This window comes from Pocillopora verrucosa, chromosome 9 (genome assembly GCF_036669915.1).
Source record: "Pocillopora verrucosa isolate sample1 chromosome 9, ASM3666991v2, whole genome shotgun sequence".
NCBI lineage: Eukaryota > Metazoa > Cnidaria > Anthozoa > Scleractinia > Pocilloporidae > Pocillopora > Pocillopora verrucosa.
In genome coordinates, this window is record NC_089320.1 from 20,433,375 (window position 1) to 20,459,539 (window position 26,165).

At 38.5% G+C, this 26,165-nt stretch overlaps 1 protein-coding gene and 2 long non-coding RNA genes across 4 annotated transcripts; 2 read left to right on the forward strand and 1 right to left on the reverse strand.

Annotated features, from left to right (window-relative positions):
* The first annotated feature begins 4,137 nt into the window (after nt 1-4,137).
* Nucleotides 4,138-19,187, forward strand: LOC136283370 (uncharacterized). 2 transcript variants are annotated; one of them, XR_010718735.1, is made up of 2 exons: nt 4,138-4,340; nt 17,677-19,187. It is a non-coding gene; the product is annotated as an uncharacterized lncRNA (long non-coding RNA). The 2 variants fall into 2 exon arrangements; XR_010718736.1 differs by lacking the exon at nt 4,138-4,340 and adding an exon at nt 10,094-10,369.
* On the forward strand, nt 6,469-8,371 carry LOC131777117 (POU domain, class 3, transcription factor 4-like). The gene has a single exon (XM_059093350.2). The coding sequence runs from the start codon at nt 6,552-6,554 to the stop codon at nt 7,734-7,736; it is 1,185 nt and encodes a 394-aa protein (XP_058949333.1). The 5' UTR covers nt 6,469-6,551; the 3' UTR covers nt 7,737-8,371.
* Nucleotides 19,188-20,135: 948 nt separating the features above from the next.
* On the reverse strand, nt 20,136-25,901 carry LOC131777041 (uncharacterized). The gene is made up of 4 exons (XR_010718734.1): nt 25,780-25,901; nt 23,112-24,435; nt 21,359-22,070; nt 20,136-20,863 (listed from the first exon to the last, which is right to left on the reverse strand). It is a non-coding gene; the product is annotated as an uncharacterized lncRNA (long non-coding RNA).
* Between the last annotated feature and the right edge of the window lie 264 nt (nt 25,902-26,165).

Here is a 26,165-nt window from a genome sequence, read left to right on the forward strand (position 1 = left end):
GCTCAGAGCGTTGTTGCTATAAATATCAGAGCAAGAAAACGAAATATAATGCAATGGATACGGAGATAGTCACAAAAGAACTGAAAAATTCGTTCAATCAGCAATTACAGGTGACACGTTAAGAGTGACAACTGCATGACATGAAAGTTTACGGTTAGAAAATTTATTGAGGAAAGAATGTTCTCTCTGTGATTAAAGCAATGAATTCTTCGACTGTTATTATTTGGTTTACTAGTCGAGGTTTGATCGAATTCTGAATCATTATTAAATTGACCTTGTCACTTGAGAAGCGAAAGCGGAGAAAACCACAACGGAATGAGGCAAAGGAAAGTGAGGTCTCCGTGCAAATTTAATCATTAAGTTTCCTCGGTATAAAGTACCTCTCGCCTGCCATAGAGATGGTTGTCACGGGAAGCCGGGAATCCGAGAGTGAAAGTTATATGTCATTCCAATTCAGTTTGATCCTCCAAAAATACCTTCGACTTGATAGAGACTTCTCAATCTTGGTTGTGTTAGATTGGAAGACATGTAAGAGACATATAATAGGCAAACTATGAAGGGACCAGATTTGCTAAAGATGGAGACGATTGAATCGGATTGCCGGCAAATGGCGATCTTGAAAAATTTAGATTAACCGGCTTCCTTAATCCTTTAAACCCCAAGAGTGACCAGCATCTAATTTCTCCCCACAATAATACCGCTGAGTCATTCATTGAGATCATGAGATTATGTTGATCGCCAACCTAAGAAGCTTTGATGGTTAAACGAATTCTCCTTGTCGGTACCAAAGGTAATGTATAGGGAAGAGTATGGAGAATTTGGATGTTAGGGTGTAAAGGTTAAAGTGTACAAATTGGGACCCATAGTAACTTCGTAATGTAGGCCTCTTTGCCGTCCCTTTTTTTAAGGTCAAGAATAACGGCTTCGCTCCGGGTGCCCTTGGAGAGACAGAGCAAGATTCAAGACTGCTCGAAAGCTAGTTGTATTTTTGAGCTTTGTAGTTGCTCTATACGTAGCTTTCAATAATCTCGCTACTGTTCTTGGCCGTCCTCAGTTTTAGAGCAAAACAACGAGATATGCCTAAATTGTATTCGGGTATTAAGGAGAATTGAGCGATGGTTTTGTCTTTTGTAACAGGTGTTTTGATATATTTTCGGCTCCAGAACGAAAAACATATGCACCTGAAAACTTGAGCTTTTTGCGTTGTAAAAAGGATACTCCTAAGTACCGAGCGCAAAAACCGGCAGAGAATTTACCTGACGATAAATCAAAATGGAGCAAGGTAATTCTTTTTTAATGAAGGGAAAAAGACTTACATAGCTGAATTTCGAACGACAGGAAACAACGAAAGAACAAATTTGCTACGACATAATGCTTCCTTGGAAACGGCTGCTAGTATAGTCTCGAAAAAAGTGGTTCATGCCTCATCTAAATGCCCCTTAAAGCTGCGATCCTTAATTGAGCTAGCCTTCGTCAGAAATACGCTCCATTTGGTGTCAATTTTGTCTCTGTAGTTAAAAAAAAGCAGGTTTTTAGGTTAGCTAATTAATGCTAATAAAACTAAATCATTCGAGATAAAGTAAATAACACGCTTTTCCTCTGATATCGTTTCCTGAAAGTTCCTTACAGATCCATGCCATATCATTCAGTTTGTGGTTACAGCAGTAAAAATCGTGGATTAAATTTCACTTTTCATTGTGCTCTCCCTTCATATCAGGGCGTGGAATTCTATACAATAAAGGCTTCCTTATTTGCATAGGATCATTTCTACTAATTTCAGCGCTCAAACATTAATTTTTCTCGGCGTCCTTTGTTTACAGAAGCGAGCGAGCAAATACAGCTTAAGTTAATGATAGTGCGTTTAAATTTGTATCTGCCGATGGTTTTTCTTAATGGCTGCTTGCACGAAAATGTAGATCGGGTTTGTAGTTTGAATTACAATTTACTCCACTTTACACATGCAGCCTTCAATTAATTTTTGGCTGCCGCAAACTGTTTAATGCCCACATTAGTGTAATGAAATATGTATGTTAAATGGAAGCATCAAACGCGAAACATTACCCGGGTGCAATCAAAGATCTATTACGCATCTTTAGCGAGGGCCTGTCAATAAAACGCACATTTTTCAGTGATTCCTGTTTGCACTTGGATGTAGTTCCTGTGTTCCCCCTGTCGTTCAATTTTGTTTTGTTTGCCAAACAACTAACTACCCGTGGCCACCTGTGTAGCAAGTGACAAGTTCTGTTCAGCGAAGCTCACATTCCCCCTTCCATCTTGACAAATCAATGGATACCGCGCGCTGAAAGCAGTGATAGTTTTGTCGTGTCACGGATGCAGTTTAGTTTTTTTCAGGATAAAAAGACAGAACGCTTTTAGCCCTCGAGATCGAAACCTTAAACGGTACACGTGCCGGTGATGAACTGGCATGATCGCGCGAGGCTATCAATCGAATATTCTTAATCTATGATCTTTCGTTATTAGGCGCGGGCGCACGATTCGAAATTGACACTTGCACGTGTTCTGAAAGAAAAGGTCCGTAATTCAGGGTGTTGTATCTTTCGCGTATGTTATTTCATAGGCCTTGAAGCCTGGAATATTTTTCTCGCCGCTTTGCAAATCAACAGAAGGTGTTTTCCCACTGATTGTCATTCTGTGCAAGTCCCGTTGATAGCGAATGAGGGCCTCTTTTGAGAATGAATTTTTTTTTCTGTTCGCGTGCAAATTAAATTTCATTTGCAGCAATTTGGATGTCGTGGTTGACGTCTTCTTGTCTCAAGTCGAGCGATTGGCGGCAGTTTCAGGGTGATTTGCGACAAGCTTTGGAGCCGATAGAAATTCATTAAATCCGATAGATATGAATTTTGCCCATTTATGTTTACCGTCTTACTCCAGATGGGGTTCAACAAAGTTTCCAAGTATTACAGCTCGCGCGCAGTATGTGTCCAGCAAGTTTCGGGGTATTTATTCTATTTTTAAAAAAAATGTTTTTTGACTCTATCTGTTCTAGAAAATTAAAGACTTCTGCTCTCCTTACTATTCAAGGTTTGTCCTCAATTGAGTTCAGTTAATTTGTCTGCGCTCTGTCTTTTTGTTCTTATCTAAAAATGCATTTTATTACTAAGGACGATAAGGAAAAAAAACTTCGAAAATGAGAACTATTAAACGCATAATTTTCCATAAGATTTAAGATGAGCTAGAATTAGCGCAAAATGATTGTGAAGTCCGAATATTGAAAAAAAAAATCCTCTCGATTAGAATGAAAATAAGATGGAATAAATGAAAATATCCTTGGAAACAAAAGGGCTCCTAACTACAAGATTTTTGTTTTTATCTTTGCTGAACCTTTCATAAGTCCCTTTCATATCCGCACAATAAAAGTATTCCAAAGAAAAAAATTTGCTCTTCGAATTTTTTTATTTTTTTTTAATCGTGAGTCCAGATAGCGGTACAACAATTTTGAAACATTTCTTTTCTTTTTTCTTTTTTTTCTTTTTTTTTTTTTTTTTTTCAAACAACTTGTAAGTCACAATGGCGGATGCAGGAGCATTCTTTGATATAAAAGATTGTCTTTGCAATCAGTTTCCATTTTTGCCCGCTAAAGACTGCAATTTTAGGTTTTACGGTGCTAAAGTTTCTATCTTGCATAACGGATTAAGTCCAAAGAATTTCAGTTAAGCACCAGATTGAAAATTTTCAATTCCTTATTAAGGTCAGTGAAATAGTCATTCAGTAAAATTAGTTTTCCTTTTTGTTTCAGTTCTCCTGCATATAATCTTGCAACGAAACAAACTACCCCATATCTCTCGTGAACGCCATTAACAAGTGAATGTAAAGTCATAAATTGAGGCCGCGAATTAATAAGACAATTGCAAAACATGTCGATATTGAGTGTTTCCCTAAAACTCTGTCTTAAATCATCTTGTTGTAGAATTCAACATGTCGCTGGTTGGAGGTACCTTCGTTGTGCATATTTTCCTCGGGCAAGTTTTTTTGTGCTCAGTTCTCGACCTCTGTTTAGTCGCATTCGGTGAGCTGCTGATCGACCGAACAAATATAAACTTAAACACTACTCAAGTATTTACGTACAACCATGTATATGTATAGATGCTAATTTCTTTTCGAATGTGAATTGCAAAATATTTCGCTTCCTTCTTGTTATGTATGACCGTGAAACCCGCTTGGGTCGCTATTGTTTGTGCTGGCGTTTAAGCGTGTGGGAAAGTTTACCGGTGAGGTAAAACTCCATCGAGATTTTGCTTTTGGAGTGTGGCTTTAGGGTTTGAACTCAGACAATGAAGGGCTTTCGATGAAAGCGAGAATCTTGGGCGAGATTTGGCGCAGTAAGTACGCGTGTTTTGTATTGGTTTGTTAGCTAAAATGTTAGTTGAATGTTGTGCCTTCTGTTTCGAAAAGCGGGCGCATTTAGAGTTTCGACAAGGATATTTTGTCCCAGGAAGACTTAACCGAGTGTTTTCGCTTACTGTTTGCAATTTTCGTAGGCTTGGCGATGCTTGCAGTCATGAAATCAAACGATTCATAGTGAAATTCAGTAGCAAGTTTATTCACCGTCTTTGTTTTCACAAGGGCGTTGTGGTAGTTAAGTCTTAATTTGTCCGATAACATTTGTAACTGTAGCTTTTTAATGTCCGACATAACTTTCCATTTCGCGCCCTTGACTTTTGCCAATCTTTTCTTCGAAAGTGCAACGAAACTTGTTCTTTTCTATCAGGGAATTTTGACTTTGTATTGCTTCGAGGCGTCGAAACTGTGAACAACGGAATATTCATTTATGCAACGTGCCGCCAACAATTTGAAAGGTTTAAAACGAAGTTTCTTTGTCTTCGGGGTATCATTTATGGCTTTAGAGAGACTTTTCTTTCACGAGTATAAACACTTTAATTGAAATTATGAATCTTTCTTTGCATCGTTGTAAACAAAACCTCGGTGAATCAGGAGAATTTTCTTGCGAGGCAACGCGCGCGCTAAAGGAATTTTGTCACGTGCGAACGGAACTCAACTTGACGCATTCGCGCAGTTGTGGACAATTCTAATTACAGGTGGTCTCAGAGACATTTCCGATTCTCAGATCCCCAACAGTTCTCTTGTCGAATTTTGTCATCAAAAGACGAGTTCACTCAATTTTCGATTTGAAAGATAACTTTGTTTTCCTTGTGTGTAAGTGCACAATGATGCTTAAGTCTCGCGCCAGTCACGCTGGCGATATTTCTTGTTCAAGGAGTTGTTTTTTTCTCTGCCATGCATAGTAAGTTTCGCTAGTGTTGTGACGTCAAGCTTAAATTAAAACGTGATATTCCCTTGGACTATTTTAGTATCCATCAAGGATGTTAAGGAAAAGCAATTGGTTCTCTTGAGAGCATTTGTCACTCGAAAAGAGCCGCCTGTGAAATATCTAAATAACCAAGAAAGATGCGATCAGGCAAACATCGGTTCTTGCGGCGATGGCTATCACTCAGGAAATCTTTGAAATCCATCCGCACTACAGAGTGATGTCTCAATAGCATTTCACAAGAATAATTTTTTGTTCATTTTCAAGAGGGTGAGATAAAGGTTGCGATAGGGGTAAGCTTACAGTACGCGTGCGTGGAAGCCGCAAAATTCATTCCCATCCCACGCACGCTCTCTTTCATCCGTTGTGCCAATATTTCTTCGTGCTCGAAAATACGTGAATTTTTCATGAGCTGTCTCGAGCAAGGTGCCTTTTTTCGTTGCGCACACAAGTAAAAGGTGCGCGCTGTCGAAAATTTGGGATGGCTTTAGCAGCGAATTTCCTGCCCCTGAAAAACAGCTGGCGATAATATTAGCTTTCTCGTCGCTCGCTAAACGGCCTCTGACGCGATCGAGGCGAAAAAGGCATTTACGGTTAAATAAAACCAACCGCAACCTAAGGTGATGATAGCGCCAACACGTTACGGAAGTGTTAGAATTCTAAGCTGCCTGTTTCGCATAGGGCTAAGAGACATCCTCGCCTCTCGAAAGTCGACTTGATTGTTAAACCCTCTTGAAATTAAGCTGTCAGCAGCGGAATAAAAAACAAAAGCTGAAAGATCTTTGGCACTTTGGATATCAATCTGTCGACGAATTGATGACACCCCTCCGGCTCTCCCGCCCTCCACAACTACATCGGAACAAAAGCCTCTAATATTAGAACACACGCAGGCACATTTCATTGTCCCAGCGTGATTATATTTTGTAAACGCTTTCAACTCATTTGCAATTGTGGTAATGAGGTTTCGAGGCGAACAAAAGAGCGGATTGAGCGGCGATCCAATGAAAAATAACGTCTAGATAACAATTAGCATATTCTTCACGCCGCATTGTAGCTATTGACGACCGAATCGCCCGTGCGCAGTGAACCAATGGCAGGGCGCGCGGTTATGAATCATGATTAATTAAGCAATAATAGAATGTCACTCACCACAGCGCTGTCCAATAAGCTCTCAGAATATCAACAGATCTTTGGACACGTTCATGAGGCTGGCGGCAAAAAAGCCGAGTTTTAGCTGAACGCAAGTTAAACCAAGCTTGTTACAATGGAAGCGCAAACCAACCCTTACTCAAATCAGGTCGGCTCGGCCTCCACGCAGAGTGAAACTCGCGTTATTCAAAATCATCCGACCACCATGGCCTACGTACGAGATGAACACACAGTTGTAAAGTACGAGAATCTTGCTCCGGCTGCGAGCGTAGCTTCGCTGAACGACCAGCGAGTTGGGAATAATCACCTCGCAACACACCAGTGGGTTGTACAAGACCATACTGGAGCCGTTGGTTGGCCAGCGAACACAGTGAGTTTACAAGAAGTTAAACCAATCTTAAGAGAGGATGCTTCGCCTGTTATAACAACAATTGCTGGAGCAACGCTCGTCCATCATCGACCTGGTGGCCACCCTGTAATGCCTTTAGAGCAAGCACGTTGGCCCAGTACTGCGTCGCATGGGGCACACTCGCCTGACCACACGCGTATCCATATCAGCAGCGCGATGCAAGCAGTTCCAACGACTCATCCATCGTACGGCACGATAAACGGAACGGTCCAACTTCAAGGAGCTTTCCCGCAAGCGCCGCAAACAATTCGCGAAAATCCGAACGGCCAAGACGCGCCGCACGGATCTCACCCCGAACTAGAAACACAGGACGACACTCCTACGTCTGATGACTTGGAACAATTTGCGAAAGAATTCAAACAGCGTAGAATCAAGCTTGGTTTTACTCAGGCGGATGTCGGGCTAGCGCTGGGTACACTGTACGGAAATGTTTTCAGTCAAACCACCATTTGCCGTTTCGAGGCTCTGCAGCTGAGTTTTAAGAATATGTGTAAACTCAAGCCCCTGTTAGGCAAATGGCTCGAGGAGGCGGATAACAACAACGGTGCTGCGAGTGGCATCGACAAGCTGGCTACTCAGGGTCGGAAACGTAAGAAGAGAACCTCCATCGAGGTGGCTGTTAAGGGTGCTCTGGAGAATCACTTCTGTAAAAATCCCAAACCGTCTGCGCAAGAGATCGGCACGCTCGCTGAAAACCTCGGACTCGATAAGGAGGTGGTTCGAGTGTGGTTCTGCAACAGGCGTCAAAAGGAAAAGCGAATGACTGCTTCAGTTACTGGCGGAGCTGAAGATCAACACGTCGGGTCTCCTCATGTTTCTTCGCCTCACGTATCGTCTGGTCATGTCTCTTCTCCGCATATTGTTGGTGCGCACATCGCAGGGCCGCAGTAAGACTTCGTGTGTGTTCTGTCACTCTTCGTAAATATATAGTCGCCAAAATGTATTTTTCTATTGCGCGAATGAACAAGGAACTAAACTTACAGACAGGCGTGTTAAGTCGATTAACTCTGACATTTTTGTACGCCGTCTCGAAAGGGAAGCTGAATGTGAAATAGTCTAATTTCAGCTAGCGTAAGCGCTCGGAGAGAATTTCGATTTCAAGTCGGCCGCCTTTCTAAGGATATGCAAAAAGGTATTCTAATATTATGGGCATGATTGTATGTAAATACTTACTTTGAAAGCTAGAGTATTTTGCATTAAGTTTAGAGGAATTCCAGGGAAAAAGTATCTAGGACTAGCAGTTTCTTTTATCACGAACGTTGCGCTGTGTTTAACATTGCTAAAAGGCCCAAGTTAGGGGTTTTTGTTCGAAGGATCATGTGTAAATACTCTCGATGGACGCGTATAATTTGTCTACTCACCAAGAAACCTATATGCTCGTATTCTGGGCTAAAAAATCTTTATTTAGAGTTGTTTTCTGGCAATGTGAACAATATATTTATCGTACTTTTCTATGTTAAACATGCATGCTTTTCCAGCCATCATACTGTACCCTCAGATAAGTTATTAAAACCTTTTCAGTTTAACATGCTTTGTGCTGGTTTGCTTTTTAGGCTTTAGTTATTCAACGTTTTTTGCGCATATTTTTCGCTGTTCTTTTAATTGTCAGGATCAGTATTTCATGGGCTTTTCTTTTCAATCGTTTATTGAGTACTTTCTTTTCTTTTCATTCTCGTTTGAGCGCAATTTGTTTCGACGGAATTCACCAGCGAGGTAAAGTGAGCTGTAGATGCATAGCAAAGAAGTTCATTCATGACTCTGCTGATGTATGCAAATCGAAACAATTTCTTATTTAAATTCTCCCATACATTAAATGCACTATGTTTCTTGAATTTGTAAAGACAGGAATATGCTCGCTCGTGAACGGTTTCTTGCTTTTGAGGCGAACTTGGCGACAGCGCAATGAAAAAGCTTGGTTCAGAATGGTTCGTGTCACCGCCCTAGTCAGCCGTAAATTTTAAACACGACTTGCTGCTTTCGTCTGAAATCGAAACAGAATTCAGTATATGCGGATCAGACTTGTATTATTCAGGCTAAGAATGGACTTGATTTCGAACTGAGGAGCAAGGTGTCTACAATTCATTTCCGTCGAGCGTTTTATTCTTGTCAATGTTCGTATAATGTTTGGTTCTGCCGTGTTCAACATGTTTCGTCGCGACGGACATGTTTTGTAATGTCGATTCGGGAACCTGTCGGGCGAATCGCTTTGAATAAGTTTCCACTCTCCGTAAGCACACCACATTTAAATGTTCTCGATAAAAACAAACCATGCTTATTAATTTTACAAGTTTTACAAGTTTAGATAGGAAAAACATATCTGTACGCGATTTGTCTTTATGGCAGTTTTTCCTTTGAACCTTCTCGATGGAATTATGCCCGCCACATGTAAAAAACATTGAATTGTTACAAATATAACAGGCTAAAAATACGGAAGTCTTTTCTAAAATATTCAGAATTTTCGTTTTCCTCTTCATACACATTTATCCCGAGACGTATTTTTTTAACCTTCCTCTCAAATTACAATTTTTTTGCGACTCAAATCTTCGAAGTTGTACTCTCCCGAGTCACAACTCAGCAATAGTTTGTTGTTTATGTTAGTTCAAACAATATCTGACATTTGAAGTATGTTGCATCAGCTCTCGCAGTACGTTAAAAGCAATTGTAATCTGGAACTGTTTTCCATAATTGAGGAATATATTCATGAGTTATAGGCAGTCAAAATCAACGCGTTTTTGTCGGACTTTGGAAAGTGACTTTCAGTTAACGAGCTCGCATGTTGTTAGCCTGACAAATATGGGCAACTGAGTGTTTTCCATCGGGGATGTTGTATGTGTTGTGAATAAAAATTTCTCGTTTAAGATGAATTTGTTCTCTTTATTTCTCAGTACTTAAAGCACACACTCTCTGATCTTCTTTATCTCTATTTCTCTGTAAAAAGCTTGTCTTATCAACGGAAGACGGGGCAAAGAATGCGCTGTAGGACAACTAATTAGCTCGGCAAACAAGGCCGAATCTCCTCGTTCTTACACAGTTTGACGAGGACAACTCGCGAAAAATACTTTCTTCCCTGTTTATCTAGTAGAATTTCTTGGTAGACAAAATAAAAATTCATCTCGACGTTGTTCAACACTGACAAATACTAAAATAACTTTTGAAATGCCAAATGGCGTACGCCTTATGGCGCCATCGTGAAGTGCTCCTGAGAAAAACGGGCGGCCACCTCTGAGTTGCCGCCATTTCAGTTTTGAGCAAAGTAAAGGGTCTCGAGATTGCTGTTTAAGTGTATGCTACGTTGAACGAGGAGATGCACAATCTTTCTTTTGCGCTGCTTCTGTATTATGTTAATAAGATGAATATTTTACTGCGTTAACATATTTATGAATGCGATGTATCATGACTCTTGAGCTAATTCAAGTCGAGGGGATGAACGAACGAATTTGCCTCACGTCGTAGCTTTTCGCGCATTCTTGCCTACGGAAGTTGTATTTCGAGAATTGGGCGATGCCAATATGCAGTTTATGGAGGTAAAACATTCTTCTTTTCACAGAAGTAGTAATCAATTGGTCAAATGGCATTGAAAGCCTCCAATATAACAGACATTCAGCCGATGATTTGATAGCAGTTAGTGAGTTCTCTCTTTATTTTTTTCCTAATCTTAAGTTATTGTGGCTGTATTCGGGCGAAATATTGACCGCCGAGGAAATAAGATGTCAGGGAAACTAAGGCATTTAGAAAATTGCACTCCAAGCTATTTGTTCTAGATCGTGTTGACAGCTCGATAGCTTTAAAGGCTGGGCGTGATGAGTATACACACGTGTAAGCAGCGAAGCCACACATGTTGATCAAAGTCTACTCAAAAGCGATTAAAATTTTCTGCTGAGCGTCGACGCAAAGTGTTTTAAAACGCATTACGAGTAAACATGAGAGATACGTGAGCTCCGAAGCGTTCTTAAAGTCCCATATGTATTTATTGCGAACAAGTTCTTTTCTAAAGCTGTATTGTTGATCGGAATAATTGAGATGTTCGTCGTTCGCCCCTGGGGAAACGTCTCATTTTTTTTATCTTTGTTTTACATCGATAGAATTGAGAAATTTTATTAACCTCGCAGTGTAGCTTTGTACTCGTTAGGATCAGAAATGGGGTGAAACAAATCATTTAAATTATCTCTATTTCGGTTTTAACTGGACTTGAAGTGCAGTTCAAAATGTCTGCTCGGTCGTTTCTTGTATCGCGCATGTCACTGCTGTTAATTACTTTGCACTAGAAAGTCCTTCCGAAATTAAAAATGCAGTCCTTATAGAAAGGCCTGATTAAGTAAGCAAATAGCCTTTTCTTATTCGTGATCCATGTTAGTCTTCTATATCGGCGGAAGCCCATTTTTTTGCTATTATTTATATTCGTGTAAAATTAATTTGTCCGGTGGGCTGTGTGCGTTTCGCGACCTTGTGCCAATTTTGCATTCGTTCGTGGTTATCGAGATGAGTCTTGCCAGAGTTCACTTTATTGTTTTTACATATCGAAAGAGAAAACCGTAGAAGTTCACAAAAACAGAGAATTTCCCGAGAATTAATAAGTTAATTTCCTGAAGTCATAAGACCTAAACGGTGAACGATATTTGGGAAAGCGACTTTCGGCTTTGTTTATGGCAATTTCGCTTGCCCCGAAGGCATTTAGGAAGAAGCTTTTATGTCGCAAGACAATAGATTTCCTGCAAAGTCGCTTTTCAAAATGCTTTCTCGAGAGAGATTTTTAATGGTTCCCTACTTTGTTTGAACGAAGCAAAATTACGCTTCCCACTGTGTCTTAAGGAAAGGCAGTTTCTCCGGCTGTACTGGGTATAAAAGAACTTTTCATTGCCTGTGTTGATGCTCGTCAGAATTAAATAGAGTTGTTTTCTTTATTTTTTTTAATAGTGTCTTATAATTTGTCCTAAGAAACAGCAGTAGGTGGTTTCGCTATGCGAAATTCTAGTTTCCCTTCCGCGTGAAATTAAAATAACCGCTGTATAAGGCGAATCGATCCTTTGGACGAAAGCTGGCCGATCAACGATTGCCTCAGATCAGAACATCTGCGCGGAAAAATAATTTGGCTACCGCAACATGATGCTGTTTTCTTCTCGTGCCAAGGAGTGCCAATAATGTTTGCGTCTCCAGCGAACCATACCTTGATAGACAATGGCTTTTAAAGTGTATTTTTGTTGTTTGAGCTGAGTAAATAGCGTGGAACACTGCTCTCAAATTTAATGTAGGTTACGCAAAATTAAGCTGTTGAGCTTATGCTCGGATACGATTTAAAATATCTCTGCTTTCATTGGCGCGCTTCGGATGTTAGTCGACTTACGTCGCTGTTATTTAGTAGACAAAAAATTGTAATTAAACATGGAATGAAACATCACGATGCGATGCGAAATAGTATTTATACTTAGCATTAAGGTCGATCTCGGCAAGACTTTCTTCCCAAGCTAAATTGGAGGTTTTCCGGCCGACGAAAGAAGCATGCAAGGTGTTCAACGTATGACTAGCTATATGAAAACAAAGTGCTATTAACATTTGTTTTTTTCTTTGGACGCGGAAAAAAGATTCAATTAAATACAGGGAGCGCGAGGTTGGAACAAAAGCCCTCTAAGTAGCTTGGTCGTTTGTTGAAATGACTTTAAATGCCCTGTTACGTAGATTTTAAGGTCTAAAAAATGAACAAAAACCACCTCGTCAACAGATTCTCCCGTAGCATTGTTCACTGCGTTTTGCCTCTGCTTTTGTTGGTGATTTTGTTTACTCCAAGGAGAGGTTGCTCTTTATTGCTTAATCCAAGGATTTGTTAAGAGTAAAAGAATCTTTTGATAATCACCGAACGCCTCAGCGACTTGTTTGTTGTCTGATTTTTTTTCCAAATACCTTGCGCATTTTTATTTTGTAATCACCCGTCGTCGAGCTTCGAGGTCTGAATTTTTAAACCCACAGGCCAATTATTCGAAACCCAAGCTTTTATGTAAAATTCGCCGAATTTCCATTGCAGAAGACGTGCGAAATTTGAAAGTTATGACAGAATTTTGATTAAGCTTATTTCAATTTATGTAAGTAAACGCGCTGTGTTTCATTTTGGTTTCGATGAGCGAGTGAATGCACATTTGATAGGACCTCGCTCGTGACGACTGCGGCAATTTTTCTTTATAACTTGTAAGTATCCACTAACCATTTTTTGACTTTTTTTCATGTCACAGGTTTTATCAAAAGCTAACTTTCTTTGACCAAACGAATCATTTTGTCCATTTTTTCCACTAAAGGAAGCTTTTTTCTTGTATTTACTGAAACCACTTCGTCACAGTTATACAGTGTTTCGACTTTCCACGTGTCGTCGCAAAATGTAGCGTTAAAACAAATCTCCTGTGAACCTGGTCGACGGAATAAGATCTCGTATTCCTTGATTGAGCAAAATCAACTTTAAAGGTGACTAATGTATTTAAGTTTGTCATTAGTTGCAAGTTTGTATTAAATGTGTAGAACCCAAGCACAACCAGTGAGCGCTATTTTATTGATATATTTTGATTTAATATAGTTTTAGATATTTCCTGAAACGTCTCTATGAAATATTCAAAATTTCTAGTTAAGCTTTAGTTAAGCTGTACTTCTCGGAGAAATTTTGTAAAATTATTTAGTGCTTGTTTTGAAGTTTATTGCCGAATGATATATTGAATATTGGCGAGTCACGCGTATGAAATTAAAGAACGTTTTTCTCGCAAACGTGCAGGTGTGTTTGTTTGTTTTTTAGTACGCGAAGTGAAGAGTTAGTCGTTAGAGTTCTACTGTCTACATTATTGTTAAATAGTACATGTTTTTTTTTATGTGCTCAGCTGTATGTGCCCATCCCAAATTGATTTCATTTGCTGGAGACTTTCTTTTTACTGAGCCAAAGTTTTGAGATGCTCTAAAGCGAGTAAAACTTGAATCTTAATGGAAATAAAAATTGCGAAAATAAATACAAGAGAAAAAAAATATACGCGCGCCTTGTTTACATAATCAACAAGCTTAAAACGAAGTGAAATGGCATATTGCTTACGCAAAAGTAAGAACGTGTTCGTAGATAGCTGTGGTGCGTGTTTATTTAACTTTGTGAAGGCTCGTTTAGGCAAAGGAAAAGTGCGAATATTACATTTAAGAACTTGAATTGTAAAAAGTTTTACTGAGTAATTAAGAACGCTGTCTGTTGGGCGTTAGTTCCTCGGGCTGAACGTTGCATGTTAATAAAAATGATAAAATTGTTATATTGTGCACTTCCTGAGCGAAACAAAGTCATCTCCTAACATAATACGACTATTAAATTATATTTGTCTTCTACGCTAGGAAAATGATCTCTGACTTAAAATTGCTTCTCAGCGTGAAAAGCAAAGCTCGCCACGAGGCAGCAAAAAGTATTCACTAGTAAGGCTGTTTGTGTTTCATTTTTTATTACTTTTTTCTATTAAAACCGTTGTAATTCGGGCACGCTGGCGCGAAAGAACTGAGACATTAGAGTGTCTTTTGTCGTTTCCAACAATGCAAGACACAGGGAAAGCTGAGAATTTCAAAAACTTCGCCTTTGTTATTTGAGAATTGAACGATTTTTTAAGAACTGAAAATATTGTTGAGACTTGTGGAGACTTTTTCTAATTCATATTTTCCGTCCAAGTTTCGGCGATGCACGTTATGTCACTTTTACTTCAAGGAATATCACGTTAATTACGAAAATAAACATTTTTTCGAAGGAATTATATTTATCAGTGTAGAGAATATTATTTCGGTTTTTCTAATTTATTCCTTTATTTTATAAATTCTTGACTACTAGTTCGTGAAATTTTGTTCTTCATCCCTTGGCTCGTTTCCAAACTGATTCGATTTTCATTTTTAACGAGAAGGATGTTTACAAGTTGTTCCTACAGTCACAAAGTAAAGTCCGAATTTATGCAAGTTTTCTCACGGTCAATTAATATAAAATTTCATAGTTGAGAAATTTCTGTGTCTGTCGTTTGTTTTGGTAAATATATAGCTTAAGGTTAGATAATCATTTTTCTTTACTGGGTAATGCAAACACTTATGAAACGGAGTTCGAGATGGTTTGTTCTTCACTTGACTTTACGACTCATGGCTTCTGCTGTACACTTAAGATTCTGTAGTTTAGTAACGTACTTTAATTATTAGAAACGTCAAAACTAGACAGAAATTGTTGTAAAGCCTTTTCAATCTTTTGTGTCTCTTTTGTGCAAACGAACAAAGAACTCTCAGGAAGGAATTTACTATCAAACGTTTTGTTTGTCTCATCTTTAAACTTCACTTTCCGCAGCAAGTTTCTATCGCCAAAATTTTGAATAGAATCTTTTGGTATTTTAATTAATCCGACAAGTAAAAAATCGAAACAACGGTTCGTAAGCATTTTCCTTTTCGTTCTGTGTTGCATTCAGAGTTTCGTGTCTTGTTATTTTTTATATCAGGATACAAACACGTCGTTCGACAATTATAGCCGCTCTCAGAATGTTATGGTGCTTTACCATATCGCGTGTGCTGTGATGGAACCGAAAACAGATAGACACACCACTTAGATGGATTTTTAGCGGCATTTCTCCGACTACAACCGTCAAAATCACCATTATTTTCACCTTTGATAAGGGAGACCTCAGACAAAGGTGTACATTGCAAAGGATTACTTCTGTTACCCCAAGAGATGCACGGTTAAAAAGTAGATTAGCTTATCGAAAGAGCGACAAACTGCAGTAGTGTTTTCCTTTCCTACCTAATATTTGAGATTATAAAAATTGATTTTCTGTGGTGAAATTACTAACTGTTTATTTAGCTTGAATAAGAATTTCCTCGTTGTGCAAGACATTCTGTAAGTCACGTTTTGGTTCCCTGATTGAAACCGATTGTTGTTTCGGCTCTAATGACACCGCACTGTGCGTTTTAATCTTCCGCCGAAATTATCCCTCGTTCGGCATTATTCGAAACACGAGAATTATCTCTTGGTAGTAATTAAACTTTCTTGTTCTTCGGCCCGCCCTGCCGAAGCAATTACCATTCTCGTAGTGAAGTGATATCGCAGCTAAGTTGCAATAATTTCCGTCCGAAGCACTTATTTGAATTTGCAGGTTTTAAGTTAATGAGACAAACAAATTTTCCATTTTGGAACCGATAGACTCCAGCCAGCATTGCAATTGATCCGTTGTATTTCATTATGTGGTTTGGTCATTTAAAATTATCTTCGAATTTCTTTGACGGAACTTTTTGAATCAATATTTTTATCTTGTTCTCCGATCACCAACATAGTAATTTAGCGGTCATAAATCATGTGATGGTGACGTGCAGTTTTTACGACGATAGGTCGAAATTTGCCTTAATATGCTAACAGTTTCTACCATGAAAAATTTGATCTCTGGTTGCCCTGAAAAATAAAACAAAAGGGGAAAAAATGGCAGCAATATGAAAAGACAATCTCTTAACTTCTAAGGCAACATAACGTTTTTATGCAAATTGTGTTCTGTGAGGTGCTGTACAAGTTTGATCTTTTTAGTTAGGAAGGTTTTAAACGGTTGCACGATAAGATTATTTTGAACCTAAATATTGTGGGTTCATCCAGGGCTATGATTCTGTGTATAAATCATCTTTGTTTTACAACTGTCTCCAGAGCAAAGCCCTAATATAACTGAAATAAAACGTGGGTAATTCAAAATATGTTTTCATGATTTGTTTTTTCACCTGGCAATTGAATGAAAAACCGTTGTTTTTTTTTCACCCTTGTATGCAGTATATATATTTATATATCTGTTCTCGTTGATCTCGAGAGACATTTCGCTTTCCATCCTGCTGTTTTCGACACAAAAAAAGCGCAAGCGTTTGTTTTGGGTTTTTTTTTTTTTTTTAGAGCTAATTTGGCAGGGAAACCACATTTGCTTGTCCCATTCCAATTTTGTAGTTATACATCTTATTTTTTGTCGATATATTTTGACCTTTTTGTATTTATTTAGTTATGTTCCTAAAATTCTTGAAATACATCGTTTGACTTGCTTGGTTTAGGCGTTCATTCTATCAACTGAATTTGTTGTTGCTTCAAGGTCATTGTAAATCGAGACCAAATGGACCTTGCAGAATTCAACCCGAAATCTTCTATGTTTACTTATACTATGGTTTGCTAAGGAGAATCGTTGCCTTTTTGAGAATAAATTCTTTATATCTCATTGACGGCCAGAAAGAAATTTTTTTTTCCCCATTTCTACCTTTGTTTTTTATGTAAGTTTAACGCCAGTCCTTTATTTTCGTACCTTCTTTTTGAGCATTGTTTTGTGAAGGAGTATATGAGCATAGTCTTCAGTTTTGGAGCGGTAATGGCAAGAAGGAATTTTAATAAAGTTTTCCATTAGCGGCTGTCGATGATGTAATAATTGGCTGTGACCGAAACAGGGGTTGTGAGGCGAAACCAAACACGAGAGCCTGCTCGCAAGCTAAACTGACGACAGTTAGAGATGTTTTAGGAGGCGATAGACCGCCCGTAACCGGGATTTATTGAAACTCTTGTGTTAAGTAGAATTTTATTATTTATCTCTCCGCTTTAAAAGTCGTTCCAGCCGCTGTTCTGTAGCTCTAATTGCTATGTGAAAGTAATTAAGACCTAGCCTTGTTAGCGAGTCGCATTTAATCAGCAAAATTATTTCAATCCTCCTTGCATCGCTGCGGCAGCAAACTGACATGATTGCTACAACTGCTGTTAGCACTGTGAAGTTATTCTTGCACGATCGAGGTTACATTAAGTTTAATGGCTTTGGAGAGAACTGTTTACGTAATGTTGTTTACTTTTCCTCTTTTCCAGGTCGAACGATCATCAACGTCGGATCAAGGTTATGGTTGCATCTCAAATCCTGCCGCACAAAGGAATTACCAGTTCTCGTCCTTTAACCCAGACTTTTAACTTGGGTTTAGGGAAGGAGGTTCACAGACTGTATGCACGATGACCTCGTTACTTTCAGCTTAGTTTCGAAGGGGGCGTCTCCCATTTGCTGGGTCCGAAATGAAAGGAGATAAGCCAAGATTTTATTTCCTTAAAAAAAAAAATTATAAAAAAAGACGAAAGTTTTCGAATTCGGCATTGATATCCGTTTCAGATGTGATCATCAGATATAATTCTTGTTTCCTTTTGATTTTTTCTTGCGTCTGTAATGTTTGTCTACTCTAAGAAACGATTTTTTCAAGTTTTCTTCATATTAATAATATTCCTCGGAGGCCTTTCGTTGATTATCTCCTCTGAGGTGTTAGAAGATTATCTTAAGGTTTCATGTTATTCAAAAGAGATTCTCCTGGAGGTAAAAATGGTTCAAAATATCGTGACGGCGATCCGTTTTGATTTTGGCCATTCTTAAATTTTTTTGGTTCCTCTATGGCTGGCAAAAGGTTGATTCAGGATGGCGCGTCATTCAGTCAGAGACGACTCTCTCAGATTCTGGAAATGGTTCGAAATGTCGTGTGGCTGTAACATTGGGCCGCAACAGCTCATTTTGGTCTATAATCACAATTAAATCATTCTAAACCCTTTTCTGTTTTTTTTCCATGCAGGTTAGTTAAACATGCAGGGCAGTTTCGAATCTTTCGTAACTAATTTTGTTCACTCCAGCTTTAAGGCTTTCTTAGCGACAATTTTTCTCAAGACTGGAGAAATTCACACGGGGTTTGAACGTGAGCTGGAATCATCAAGTTTAGACGGGACTGCTTTGAAGTATGAATTACTTGAGGCGAGGAAAGTTTTTAGTGGTACGTTTGAATCAACTATCAGTCTTAAAAACATCTTTTTTCTCTGGTCTGAGCAGGTTATCATACTCTTTATTTTCCTTCTCTTCAACGATTGATAGCTATGGGTCTGTAGAGGTGCAACGTTGCCGGAATTTCACCGCTCTTTCTTTTATTTCTTCATTTTTATTGACGACTTTCAAAGATACCGCGGGCGCGATGAATTTTAACAACAGTTGGAATCTCGTGCAATTAAAAAAAGGAAAATGCATGTATACTTCACGTTGATGTTTTCCTTGACCTTGATATACAACCTAAGTTGTTTTATCACTAATTTTCTTGCCAAGTATGATTAGTTTTTTTTTTTCGTTATTGATGTTTTTTGTAATTTCAATTAAATCTAACTATTAATATCCTTCATTATGATGTCAGCTTTTTCCCATCCCATCTCCACAGGAGCAAATATTATTGTTGAACTGTGAATCCTTTAAAAAAAAACATTGTCCTACTTGGCTAATTTTGCTCTTGTCATAAAAATATCTCTTCAATAAGTTAATCCTAACTCTCGCACAGTTATTAAAATAAATATCCAGCTGCTTACATCTTTGTGACTTTTATCATGACCAAAATAATTTATGTGGTAAATTCTCATCTGCAACACCGAGCTGTAATTTTCATTGCTGTTAAATTGCTTCGCTGTTGCCACCTGTTTTGATGGCGTCAACAAAATGGCACTTGTCTTTATTAGATGAGTTAGGATAGCGAAATGCAGAATTTTTTTGCGCTATTGATCGGTGTTGCATTCATTTGGCAAGCAGTGTCATGCGTTAAACTTAAGTGGACAACGAAACAAAGATACGTGTTGAAGTTGCACGTGCCAGTTAGTTTATTTACGTTCCCTGACGCCAACCGCAATTAGATTGTTTTGCAAAACAACCATTTGGAACTCGTTGGGTACCTGAAAGCATTAATTTAGAACGTAAATGTAAATAGATACAGTGCCACAAATGTCGTCCGTCCAGAAAAGTAGCTTTCTTTTCTCTTGCGTGTAAAATTTCCTAAATATTCCCTGGCATGAATGAAAAACACGAGGCTGCAAATTTTGTCCTTTTCGAATTTTCAAGGCAATTACGCCTATTATGTAAGGTGGTTTAATAGCTTTGCGAACCCTTTCTTTACTAATTTCCCAGTGAAGTCAGTTTTGAAAATAATTTTCCATTCATTTCAAGATTGTAGAACTAAAATCTCGTCATGATTGGGTTTTTCATACAACTGTTGGGATACAATTAATAGAGCCCTCCCGTGAAAAGTTACTGTGTTCAGCTGTCAACAGTACCTGTTGTGTAGGTAATTATGTTGCCAAATAGAGCTTAGGATACACCCAAAACTTTTTAAAACCATCAATTATTGACAAGGGCTTTGAGAGAAACTTTCGTAATTAACGTTTGTTTATGTTTGATGGTGCCTAACCGGAGCGGCATGGCGTTTTGCTGGTAATGAATTGGATGAAATGAAATATTTAGTTAATTTAACAAGAGCTATTGTTGAACATAGCGGGTTGCTGTGTTCATTTTAAGTTCTTGTCAATTAACTAAGGTTTTGCAGAGTGCGATTCTCGTAACTAGTTAGGCAAAGATTTCAGGTCGATGACTTCGTGAAAACAGAAGACTGTCAGTTGAATTTACAGCCATTTACTTCCTAATAAAATGTTTTCTCATAGACATCTTCTTGTGATGACTCAGAGAAAAAGGATAAAAATATATAAATACAATCTGGATAGATGACAAGGTCCTTCGGAATACTGAAGTAGCCTTCGAGGTGCCGAACTAATTAAAAAAGTTTCAAAACCAAACTCGATCTGGCGCCAACTATACAAAAAATTCTAATTTAACCATGACGTGGTCTGTAGAGTACTTAGAAGACGAATCCTACCGCGTGAAATGTCGAAACAATTCGCCTTTTCCGTAAAATCAAGTTCTATGTAAAGGCGCGATGTCGTTCGCACTGTGTTCTGTTAATAGAGCCTGTTTCTGAATGGTTAGTCGTGTTTCACAAATTCCATTGATTTTACTGTGTAATTTTCTAGTGCCTATGAGTAACAGCCTCTTCAACCTTCTCCATGATCCTTCCCCTGTGAATTGTTCAGTTGTACAAAAGATGCCGTGCCAGGGCTGTGAACAACATCGCCATGAAAATTTTCCAGTTCGGAAAACGCACTTGATGCAACACCGATTACAAAATATCATATGCCCGCTGGCCAAGTTAACATATTTTCCCTAAAAAATAAAAAAAAGATTAATAAAGATGTTTTAGATTCTGCTGATTCTCAAAATAGAGAGAAGCACTCTGTCCCTAAAAAGCGCCGTTTCGAACCAGCGCCTTCCCTTCAGGTACGAAAAGTAAATATGCGCCCCGGCCGCTAAGTCGAATCATTACATTATGTCCTATTCCAAACTTGAGAGCAGGAGTCCTACAGCCGTTTGGTCTAAAGATGGGTGTGGATGGTGACCTACATGGTGCCAAACGGGGTGTGGTTTCTAAGGGACCAAACAAGGCGTTGGCATCTATTTCTCCTGTCAGCTCCAAACGAATGACAGAGAACAAGCCGCACCCAACGTGCATCATTCCACCTGAATTTTGTGGAAATAATAAGATTCTTTTCTTCGTTAAGACGGGTATGGATGTGATATTTCTGAAAAGGGTATGGAGAATGGCATGTTTTAGTGTGCAATAGAGACAAGATTTGGAGAACCAGTTAGCATAACCCTGACCATGAATTCTCCATTCTCTTTTCCCCCCACTGCGACCGGTCATCAGCGAGTGAATACACACAGAGTGGATGGTATTTCCTTTTGGGCGACTCTTTGTTCCTCTTTTCCCCAGGCCTCCTATGTCAGAGCGTGACGTCCAAGCACCAGTCTGGTACCGGATCACCATAACGACCAAGGTCGGAAAACTTGACCTTTTAACCACACAGCTAGCGTTTTTCCCTGTTAATTGCACCACATGACAACCTTCGTTTTGCTACTTTTGGTTTAGCTACTTTTCATTTAGCTACTTTTTATCCTTCAAACATACTGTCAGAGTTGTGGCAATCTGTTAAATTAATTGTCAGAAAAATTGCACCTTCACCCTGTCAACTCTGCCATAGTTAACCCACTCCAAAATCACTTCCTCCCCTTCAGTTCATGGCGTAAGACCCATTGGTAGTCTGTCAAGACTATTGCATGTTAATATACATTCATAGAGTAAAATTTTATCATTTGTTTTATTCATGCCATTATATATTTTTGCTCATTATGCTGCCGAGGATCCATAACTAACAACTGAACGGCCAGCCAATCTCTGTACAAGTTTCTAACACAAGATAGAATAACTAATAGGCATCTGTTTGAAAAAACTTCTTCTTTTCCTGAAAAGCTCTTTCTTTCAACAAAGGATTTCCTTTATTCATCACTTCTTGGTAAGAAAGCTGCAGATGACCTATAAACCAGAAAATGGTGATACATGAAAACTGCAGTCTACTAAAACACAAGTTCATTCCCTAATTGGTAATACTATCACAATGAGATTCTCATCAACTTCTCGATGGTTGATACAAATCCTGCCTTCTTAATTAAGAGAAACAACAGACAAATGGAAGGACTGACCAAGTTCCTAAAAGTACTTGTACGCTTAGAATTAAGAAAGATGACAAACTTTGGTCTCCTGCATGGCAAAAAGTAAATTGTGTGGCTTCTATGAGGATTCCCTCTGGGGTGAAACCTAACAAGTTTCAAGTTTTATACTCTTATTAAATCAGTGGTCTGATCATCTCATTGAAACAGTCCTGCAAAGGACTGTTATCAGTGGTGGTCACTGACATTTTGACATGTCGACATCATCACCAGAGTCAAGAAGCTTATCCAGCCTAGCTTACCCCTGTTTTTGAAGCATGAATCAACAATATGTACGTAGTGCTACAAACCCTAGAAGAGATGCCAGTCTATGCCAACCCCCCCCCCCCTCCACCCCTGCAGTTCTCTGGTACCCATTCACACTCCCAGTACAGAAGAAGCACAGAGAAAAAAGTTTCTTGCCCAAGAACAAAACACAATGAGTATGCAGGGTCTCAAAACCAGATCTGTGGACCAAGAGTCCAGAGTGCATTAACTATTAAGCCACTTCCTCTCCAACATGAAAACTGTTTCATGTCTGTTTAATTAATAATCAAGCTTGATATCTACTTTCTCTATGACTCTAGTAAAAACAGAGATATCAAAATTGTGCATGTATCATCAGATAATAAGCGGAAAAAACTTCATTAGCACCCTTAACAAAGGGCTCAAGATTTGGATATTTTCATCACTTGATACATGAACCACAAGAATCAAGGAATAATTATATCTTATTTCCCTATGACAGTTTTGGAGCCTGTAACCAGACAACAGACAGTACATGTCATTATGCACGCAGAACATAAAGGCTAAAATTTTTTTCCACTGAGTAAACCTTTCTGGCCTCAGGTTTCTTTTGCTCTCTTACCTTAAATTGTGGTTCAAATCATTGTCAAATGCCTTTACAACCTTGCAGCCTTGACCTTTGCTTGTTTGACCCTGTCAGCCAGGGTCTTCTAATTTCTCTTGATAACTTGTCCTCTACATCAGTTATTTGTTAGGTCTCCTCAGATATTTCTTGGCTTCTGGGCATGAGTGGAATAAACACACAGAAGGAAAAGTACAAACATTGAAAGCTATTTTAAACAAAACAACCACTTCATATAAGATTTATATAATTATCTGCCAGCCATTTTGGAGAAAACCCAGACGTGTTGGCAAGTATAATTAAAATGCTTCCTCCATGGCCCTCATACTGATGTTGTCACCAAAGTAATTTCTGAGTGGTGCATGAACTTCTAATCATAAGGCCAGATTAAATTCACTCTTCAACCCTTTAACCCTTTAACTCCCATGATCTGATTGTTAAGTTTCCCGTCCAGCTTTTAGACAATTCCTGGCAAATAAGTTAGGCAAATTTGGTATTAGATTGAGATAATAACTTCTACCTAATAGGTTTGGGTATTCTCATTTGCCCTTTGCTTGATAATGTATAGATATTATAGAGAGAAGTTTCGTGTTAATCACTTCTAGGAGTTAAAAGTTTAACTCTCAAAAGTGATTAACATGTTACTTCTCCCCCATAATATCCATATATTGCACACTAATGAGAATACTCAAACTTATTTGGTAGGAATTGTTATCTTGATCTACTGTAATACCATATTCTTGAGAATAATTTACATGGAAACATGTAGTGGCTAGATGGGAATTTGAGAATCAAATCTTAAAAGTTAAAGGGTAAACAGAAGCCCCATTATGTAGCAAACAACAAGTTACTCCTGGTCAAAATTATCCCTGACAGTTTACGCCAAAGCATCAATAGACAAAAGCAGATGGGAATTTTCAGCTATAAATGCATAGCTGCGATGAACCAAAGCAAAATTCTTGATTCAAGAAAAATTCAGCTGTCTGCTTGGGAAGACAAATTCTTGTCTTGGAAAAACATCTTAAATTTATGACAGACATCCAAATCTGAGAAAAAAAATGTTGCAAAAGATCTCTGCCTCTTTTTTCCCATGGTGGCTTTCCATGTTCATGCTTGCATCCAGGTAAGAAAAATATGCAACGCATAATGAGAAATAATTCCACAACTTCTACAGAGTACACTTCAAAAGGAGAATGTATCGGATCAATATCAGTATCTGGGCAACTGCCCACCTACCCCTCCCCTAACTCAACAACAGTCAATTGTCAATTGTCACGTTACATACCAAGTTATCCTCCACTCAAATCCGTGATGCACAGTGCACCTGTATTAAGATAACAATAGTGAAGATCAAATAGAAGCTAATATCATGGTGTAACTACATAAATTACTGCTGTGCACCATCAGTAAAAATTAGAGTGTTTGACATAGTTTTCACGGTTTGTCAATGTAGCGATTCAAACTCATCACTTGGTGCAAAATTCATTTTATTCAAAGTAATAACGGGATCACAAAGAAAAAAATGATTTTAGCTGAGAATTAGAAGTTCCACTACCAAAAGATCTAGCCACAGTTAAATACAATTTATGAGTTTTGATTGATCTACAGACCATGGCATCAAAGCTCATGTAGCATAGGCGAAAGTTCCAGCCTTATTGTAGGATAAATAAAGCATTTTTCACCACCTTTATAGCATATTTCAAGACATCTCTATGAGTTTCACTGATACACAATTTTCCACCAGTGCCTGTTTGTTAAGTATGAGACAGGTAGAGCTAACTTGTTGATACAACCACTGTTTGGTATTTCCTGTCTCATCTAGTATATGCATGTGTTTTATTGGATATCCAATGTATTACTTGATAGAAATCTGCAAACCAAGGGGAAAGCTTCCAGTGAAGGCTTTACTAATCCTTTAACCCCTAAGAGTGATAGGCACCTAATTTCTCTCAACAGTATCACTCCTGAATCAAACATTAACGTCATGAGAATGAAGGGAATGATCACAAACCCAAGAAGCTCATGACCATTAGACAAATTGTCCCATTAAATACCAAAGGAAAACTAAAGGGAGCAGAAGGAAGAGCTTACACTTTAATATAACGGTACAACAGCTACTTTAAAAATTTAAAATGAGTCTCCAAGCTTTTCATCGATCACAGCATCACAGAGGACAAAAGGATTGCAGAGGGATAGCATTTATGCCAATACACATACACAACAAGAAACTTGCTACAAACACATCAAAGGAAAAACAAAATAATAGCAAAACTGTCTGTAATGTGTAGAAAAATTTTTCACGGATCTCGACACAAAATATAAAATTTCAACTCATTTGGCTCCCACCATCACGTAACCACATGGATTTTGCGGGATGTCCCGAATACACGTGGAATACCCTGAGAAATTGGAGAAATGAACACGAGGCATTCGCTCCAAATAACACCAAATCTAGAACTCACACGAGAACAAATCATCTCATTGTTTGATTTAAAATTAAGTGTGCCTCAGCCACGAGTGAACTAACATCTTCAATTGATTCAAAAGGTCATTTAAGAACTCCTTCAAGTCCTTTGCGGATTTAAAGCATTTGAAAGTGTCCCAAACGATCTCTTTTATAAAAAAAAAATTAGACCTGTTTAACGAAAGAAATATTCGATAGTCAAACCTTGCATGCTGCTCAATATGGTCCACGTTTAACTCACACAACGCCAGAAAAGGGACGGAACATAACGGAACATAGCTTTCACTGGGTCTCCAACGCACATGGCCACCGAACTCGTGCTAGCTATTATGGGCGAGGAAGACTGGCTACGAGTTCATTAGGATGTGGGTCGGTGGAGTGGGTCGAAGATAAAAAATTTCCGGGAGTGGGGGTGGGGATTTTATTTATAAGGAGTCGATGTAATTTCTGAAAAATATCATCACTGAGCGTCTTTTCAATAGAAGTGACTGCTTATAAGAGGTAAAAATAACAGTGATTAAGAGGAAACAAATTCAGGACTTTGAAAACAGATCACTCAATACAGGTTGACCATTTGATGTGGTGCTGCT